The sequence below is a fragment of the Orycteropus afer genome, unplaced genomic scaffold (assembly GCF_000298275.1).
Source record: "Orycteropus afer afer isolate SDZICR_OR568_19922 unplaced genomic scaffold, OryAfe1.0 scaffold00340, whole genome shotgun sequence".
Taxonomy (NCBI): domain Eukaryota; kingdom Metazoa; phylum Chordata; class Mammalia; order Tubulidentata; family Orycteropodidae; genus Orycteropus; species Orycteropus afer.
The window spans coordinates 2,931,300-2,939,381 of record NW_006921927.1 but is presented as its reverse complement, the minus strand read 5'-3'; the positions used below and the strand labels follow the sequence as shown (position 1 = coordinate 2,939,381).

The 8,082-nt window shown below is 41.2% G+C and overlaps 1 protein-coding gene across 1 annotated transcript in view; it reads left to right on the top strand.

The window, feature by feature from the left end:
• The window catches only part of SHLD1 (shieldin complex subunit 1), a 139,929-nt gene extending 134,960 nt beyond the window's left edge, over nt 1-4,969 (top strand). Inside the window, exon 2 of the mRNA XM_007952480.2 lies at nt 4,527-4,969. Within this exon, the coding sequence (XP_007950671.1) occupies nt 4,527-4,969 (443 nt within the window). The remainder of the gene's footprint in view (nt 1-4,526) is intronic.
• Nucleotides 4,970-8,082: the final 3,113 nt, after the last annotated feature.

Sequence of the window (8,082 nt, the reverse complement as noted above, 5' to 3'; positions counted from 1 at the left end):
AACAGAACAAAGGGATACTTATTCAAACTGTATACTGAGCAAATAATCCCAGAAGTTGGACTATATGAAGACCATGGCATCAAAATTGGAGGAAGACTCACTAACAGCCTGTGATATACAGGTAACACAACCTTGATCGCTGAATGTGAAGGTGACCTCACTTCTTCCCAATCTGTGTTCATCTGGAGGTTCTGCTGATGCCTGTCCACCATGGGTTACTCTGTTGGTATTTGAAATACCAGTAACATAGCCTCTCACCTCACAGCAACACGCAAGCCACCACAGTACAACAAACTGGCAGATGAGTGATGGCAATGGAATACTACTCAGTTATAAAGAGAAATGGAGTCCTGATGCATGCCATAACATGGATGATCCTTGAAAATACCATGCTGACCCATGCCTCACGCCATACACCAAAACAAATTCAAAATGGATTAAGGACCTAAATGTACAGACGTTTTAGAATTAAAACGTTTAAAATTCCTAGAAGAAAATGCAGGGGCAAAGCTGTCAAACCTAGCTTTTATCAATGAATTATCTAATACAATAGCAAAAGCACAGACAACAAAAGACAAAAGAAATAAATAGGAGCTCAGAAATTTAAAGCTTTTGCTCACCAAAAGATTTTACCAAAACTCTGAAAATACAGGCTACCAACTAAGAGAATATCTTTTGAAACCATATTTTTGATAAGAATCTAATTATGCATATATTATATATGTATAATTAGATACAACATGCATACATACATATATATTATATATGTAATATATAATGTAATTAGATATTATATTACATATATATATGTACATATATGCATGTATGTATGTTATTGTTGTTGTTGTTGTTATGTGCCGTTAAGTTGGCCCCAACTCATAGTGGCCCCTCCTTGGGTTTCTGAGGCAATATCACTATGGAAGTAGATTACCCAGCCTTCCTTCCGAGGAGTGGCTGGTGGGTTTGAACTGCCAGCATTCTGGTTAGCAGCCAAGTGCCTTAGGCACTACACTACCATATATGTATATATACATATGTGTGTGTGTATATATATGTGTGTGTGTGTGTGTGTGTGTGTAACTTTGACAGTTTAACAACAAAAGGACAAAATAACCCAATCATAAAATGGGTAAAGGACTTGAACAAACATTTCACCAAAGAGGACATTGAGATGGCTACCAAACACATGAGAAGATGCTCATCATCATTAGCTGTCAGAGAGATGCAAATCAAAACCACAGTAAGATACCATTTCACTCCCAGTAGGATGGCTAAGATTTTTAAAAAAATAAATAAAACCCAGAAAATAACAAATGTTGACAAGGATGTGGAAAATTGGAACGCTTATCCATTGCTGGTGGGAATGCAAAATGTTGTGGAAAATAGTGTGGTAGTTCCTCAAAAAGCTAAAAATAGAACTACCGTATGACCAAGCAATTCCCAGAGGCTTGAAAGCAGAGACACTAAAAGAGACTTATACATCAGTGTTCATTGCAGCATTATTCACAATAGCCAAAAGGTAGAAACAACTGAAAAGCCCATCCACAGGTGAATAGATGAACTAATGTGGTACACACATACAATGGAATCCTATTCAGCCATTAGAAATGAAATCTTGATACATGCTACAGTATAAACAGAGCTTGAAGATACCATGCTGAGTGAAATAAGCCAATCATACCTCTTCCCTGTGTCCATCACTTACTTAAAAAGAACAAGAAAAGGCAAACTCACAGGGACCAAAGTTTTTTAGTGGTTACCAGGGGCAGGAGGGAGGGGGAAAAGGGAGGTTAGCAGTAATGGGAAAATTGCATTTGTAAGGAAGGGTAGGGTTGCACAGCTGATTATTGTAATTTCTATCACTAAGTTGTACACCTGTAAAAAGTTAAATTAGCAAAAGTCATATGATAGATATATTTACAGCAAAGACAAAAAAAAAAGAGAGAGAGAATAGCTTCTGAGGGCTGCTTATGTACAACTAAACACTTGATGGAATTTGATTCCTTGGTTTGGAAGTTTAGGGACATAGTTTCATGGGACATCCCAATTAATTGGCCTAATAATGTGTGTAGTACTCCTGTTCTGTCACCTAGCTCATTGCATAGTAACTAGGCTCTTAAAAGCTTGCAGGCAGCCCCTGAAGGCACAATTGGTCTCTGTTCACCTGGAGTAACAGAGGAAGAGGGAGAGTCAATAAATAGCAGGAGGATATGGAATGTGTGGCTTATTGCCTCCATGAACAATTGCCTCCTTTGCAATGGGACCAAGAGAACTAGATGGTACCCAGCTACCATTACTGAACATATTGACCAAAGATTCCATCAAAGAATCCTGATAAAAAGGGGGGAAATGCAGAACAGAATTTCAAATTCTTGTGAAGTTCCTGGAGCCATGGAGGTTGGATGGACCCCTATTGCCTTGAGATAATCTTTAAGCCTTAAATAAAAAATATCCACTAACATCTTAAAACCACATAATAGTTTAGCTAACCTAGGAAAAAATGTCTGCCTTTGAGCATTATGATCTTTTAAGCACTATCTGTGTGCAGTCACATTGATAATAGCAACTCAGAAGATTTGTTGTTGTTATGTGCCGTTGAGCCAGCCCTGACTTATAGCGACCCCTCCTTGGGTTTCCGAGGCAGTATCACTACAGAAGTAGGATTGCCCAACCTTCCTTCTGAGAAGTGGCTGGTGGGTTTGAACCGCCAGCCTTCCGGTTAGCAGTCAAGTGCCTCAGAAGATTAGGGAGCAGTAAGTTGATGTTAATGACCAAAACTAACTCACTGCTGTTGAGTCGATCCTGACTTGTAGCAACCCTTCCTTGGGTTTCTGAGGTGGTATCTCTACAGAAGTAGATTGCCCAATCTTCCTTCCGAGGAGTGGCTGGTGGGTGTTAGTAAGGGAGGAACAACTCAGAAAAGGAGGGTGAGAATGGTTGCGCAACTCAAAGAATGTAATCAGTGTCACTAAATTGTGCATATAAAAACTGTTGAATTAGTGTATTTTTTTGCTACTGTATATTTTTGACAATGACACAAAATAAATAAAATTTAAAAGAAAATGCCATGCTGAGTGACGTAAGTCAGTTGAAAAAGGACCAATACTGTATGATCTCACTTATATAAATAAGCAAATGTAAAGAAACCAAAGATTAGTGGCTACTAGAGTAGGAGAGAGGGAGAAAGAGGTAGTTTTTGTTTAGAGGAAATGGAGTTTACCTTAATGATGGTAGAGTGGTTTGGAAAAGGATAGCAAGAGTGTTTGCAGAAGACAGTGGTCCTATAACTTTATGTGTATGATCTGAATTCCCAGGTGTATAGTGGAGCTGACAAGGGGCAAGGTTGTAGTCACTGCTTGATCAGAGCCAGCTACCCAGAGGGACTGAGTAGTTGAACCGGTGGGCTCGGGACCATAGTCACAGAGGACATCAAGCTCAATTGGTGTACATACTATACAAAACATTGTTCCACCTTGTACTTTGGCGAGTAGCAACTGAGATCTTAAAAGCTTGCAAGCTGCCATCTAGATGCAACAATGGGTCTCTCCTCTTCCAGAGCAAAGAAGAATGAAGAAAATCAAAAACAAAAGGAAACAATTAGTCCTAGCGACTGGTACCCCATCCAATCTGCAGCCTATATGACTATGAGACCAGAAGAACTAGATGGTGCCCGGCTACTACTGTCAACCACTTGGAAGAGGATCTATGTAGGAGATCCTGGATAGAGAGGGAGAACAATGTGGAACAAAACTCAAAATCATTGAAAAAAAAAAAAAAGGAACCAGGTTTGCTGGTCTGACAGAGCCTGGTGGAACCCCTGAGACTATGGCCCCTAGCTGCCCTTCAGGTCTGGAACTGAACCCACATCTGTGGCTTCCAGCCAAACAATAGACAGGCATATGAGTTGAACATTTATCCAAGGTAGATACACTCCTTGGAAAGAACAATCATGGGAGAAAGAAGGGCTGCTTATGCACAGGGAGACAGTTCAGGGGGCAGGAGTGCATGGAAGGATGGACACAGGGAAGAGGTAACTATCTTGAGGAGATAGGAAGGGAGATGTTGCATTGTGGTCAATGTCATGAGACAAAGTGTATGCGAACTGCTGTATGGAAAGTCTATTTGCTCTGTAAATTTTCACCCAAATCACAATTAAAAAAAAAGAGTGTTTGCAGAATTTGAAGATATAACCAATGTCACTGAATTGTACATGTGGAAACTGTTGATATTGTGTTTGTTTTCTTATGCATATTCTCATCACAATAAACTTTAAAAAAGGAACCCCTGATGCATGGAAGTAAGATGTTCTTTCTGTGAGCAAGCAGGTGGCACAACTCCAGGATGGTGAGACACATTATGAAGTCAGTTGATACTATGGTTTAGTGACCTAAAGGGATGAGGCCTATCTCAGGTTACCCAGGAGCAGTAAGTGTGTTGATGTGAAAAGAGCCATCATCTGCCCTTGGCTTGTTTTTAGATGTTTTAGAGTGTGTGATCCAGTATTGGAATGTGTTTTTGTCTTGCAGACACCAGTAACCTAAAGACTGAACAAAATGATTCCTGGACCTCTGAGAACTTCTGGCTTGACCCTTCTGTGAAAAGCCAACCAGAAACACAGGAGGAAGAGGATGGACTTCGGAAATCCCTGGATAGATTCTATGAAATGTTTGGCCATTCACAGCTAGCCTCTCGAAACCCACTGTCTGAGTCTGTCTTCCAGTGCCTGTCTCAGAAAATTGCAGAACTGAAGGGCCAGGAGAGCCAAAAGTATGTCCTCCGCAGTTTTCAAATGGCCCAGGTCATCTTCAACCGGGATGGGTGCTCCATCTTACAGAGACATTCCAGGGACACCTCCTTCTACCCATTAGGGGAAGGAAGTATGTCTCTGGATGATGAAAAGCCAACTCCAGGACTTTCCAAAGATATTATTCATTTCCTCTTACAGCATAATGTGATGAAAGACTCCTAGCTGGAGGAGCTCTGGGTGCCCCATGGACAGAGCAGGCCATGACAGAGAAGTAGCTGTTGGTGCACTACCATATCCCCTAGGGTCTCTTTTCCCAGCTCCATGTGCCTAGCCTACAGCTTCTGAGTGACTTGCAGTTAAAGGTGCAGTTAAAGGCACCTGTGACCTGGCCCTGGAGACAATGTAGTCCATATGCAGAGCCAATGGAGTCTGGAAACTTTGTATCCTCATGGCTACCCTATCTCCCACCCAACCCTACCACTCCCCTTGGCCTGAGCCCAGTGACTAACAGATTTGGGAGTATAAAAGCCCCAGCTCCTTGCCTCAAGACAGGACACTGTCTGAAGAATAACTTATGCTCCAGAGTTCCCCTCAGGATCAGGCCAAAACTGGGACTTCAGCAGCAATCGTGCCCTTGCTCAACTTCTTCCATTCCCCATCCTTCTTTTCCCATTCACTTACTGGTGTCTCCTGGGAGCTCTTCTTTCGTAAATCTCATGTACCTCAATCCTTGACTCAGGGTCTACTTCTGATCTAAGAGAACAGGCTTCCATTGCATGAGTTTTTAAAAGCATGTAAAGCTCTATGCTGAATCTAGTATGAAAGATTATACCGTGTAAAACTGAGGCCATGTGACCGAGAACGTATGTCCCAAAATAATATAAAGATCTAAATACAGTTCCCAAAAGCACATCACATCTGAATCATACCCTTGCCTCCTCTCAAAGCTAGAATTCTCTGTTTTATAATACAAACAAGGTGTAGAAGGAACATTTGGACATCTAAAATAACAGCTAAAATTCACAATTTTTTTTAAAGTCTCTTTTTGTTTCCATCAGACTGCAAATGTGAAAGGTGAGAAGAAAACAAATGTGTGCCACCCCCCTCCCCAATTTTGCGAGGCCAATGTGATACAGCCTTCTTGACTTGGGGTTGAAAGGAAAAAGTCATTTGTTCAAATGTTGTTCTCTTTCCTCTCATTATGTTTGCCTCTGCCTGCCTGCTGCCAGTGCCCTCTGTCACACTGTAAAGGTTGTCCCCTCACGCTGTCCCATCCTTGCTTCTCACACCCTGAGCTCCATCTGCAAGCATTGCCCAGGGCAGGTGCTCACTGCCACCCTGGCTCTGCCTCCAGGCCTCGGCTCTGCATCATCACAGAGCTGCTTGAAATAGCCAGTTTAGGTTTGTGCTGACAGATGCTCTGCTCTGCAGGTCATGTCCTGAACCCGTTTAAGCCTCAGTTGGTAGAATTACGTCACCTGGCACAAAGCTCTCTGAAACTATAATTGGAAGCTTCACACTAATCCCTACCTTGACACTTCTTCTGAAAGGATTATGTCACTTGTTTGAAAGAACAGCAAAAAAGAAGCTGGCAATACTATGCAATTATATTTTGAGAAACTTTAGGTGGAATTTAATTGGCATAAAACCCCAAGAGCTTTCTAGAAAGCTGATTATGCAAAATGGGTCAACCTAAAAGTATACATTGAAATCGAGTGCACCCTCTCAGGCAGGTCTCTTGAGGTCTCTTGGATAGAGAGAGAAGCCTTTTAAAGGTCAAGAATTACATAGGTAAGGCTTCCAGTTCTGGAAAGATTAGGGGTAAGAAACAGTGTTCCAAACTGAAGTGCAGGGACACCACTGGGAGAGATTTTATTAAAGAGTAGGAAATAGGCTATGAATGTCTTTGAGAGATACTTGAGAAAATAAGACTCCATATTTTCCTCCTGACAGACAACCATCTACCTCTTTCTCCATGGGTGTCTCCTGTTCAGCTGACCTCCATATCACTGTTAAACCAGTGGGACTTACATTGAAAATGTACAGGTTAAATTTTAAGCTTGCCAGTTTTGTTCTTTTTAAATGTAAAGCAAATTAATAGATGCCCTTGCAGAATGCTGTCATTTTTAGTATTACTCAGTCACTGAAATATTTGAGATTAGTTTCCATGACTACCAACAGAAAGAAACTGGATTATTTTATGCTGCTTTTAAAGGACAAATGACACAAGCTATTTGAACCTTCATATTGGGAAGTAGTAGGGTCTGTTTGTTTCCCAGTGAGATTTACAGAAGCAGATTGCCAGGCCTTCTTTCTACCACAGTGCTGTTGGGTGGGTTCGAACCACCAACCTTTTGGGCAGCAGCCGAGTGGAAACCTTTTGCACCACCCAGGGACCCATGATGGATTGTTGTTGTTGTTGTTATGTGCTGTCAAGTCAAACCCGACTCATAGCGACCCCTCCTTGGGTTTCCGAGGCAGTATCACTACGGAAGTAGGATTGCCCAACCTTCCTTCCGAGAAGTGGCTGGTGGGTTTGAACCGCCAGCCGTCTGGTTAGCAGGCAAGTGTCTTAGCCACTAGCTCCCCATGATGGATTAGAGACATCAAATGAGAATCCTAGCCTATTAGAGACTTTTTAAAACATTTTGTAACCTTCTTTACTATTAGTGCTGAGGATGCTCAGCAAGAGGTAGACTCTGAAAACAGAGAATTTAGAAGTCTAAAAGCCAGAATCAATTAGAGTCAAAAAAGTGTGGTGTGTGTTTACTTGTATCTGAGTAAGTGTATGTGACAGGTCGGTACAACATATTTGATTCCCTGTAATCTTGCTGCTTAATTTGATTTTCATGAGGTTAGGATGGCATTTTCCATTTATCTCTGTGAACCTTTAATAAAGACTAAAAGATAAGAACATTGAGGCTCTGGCCAGTGGCTTTATTGTCTAATTCTACCCTACAGATACATTCACAACATCTTATCATCCTAATGAACGTTGTGACTGGCCTCTTATATTATCTTTGGCCCTTTCCAGATTTCCAGGGTGTTTGTGAGGATGGATTGATACAGGAACATCAGAACTCTAGAGAACTGCTACCAGTATTTATGGTATATAGCTATTATTCATTTCATTACTCAATTTCTTTACCTGGCTTATGTAAGGACACATGTAATTGATCTCATTGCCTGTCATTAGCATAAAACAGTACTGTGATACTTGTTAAAGTTTTTATTGAAATATAATCATCACTCAGAAAAGTACACGTTAGTATAAGTGGACATCTTGATGGTCTTTACAAGCTGGACCAACCTTTGCAAATAGCACCAAGATCAAG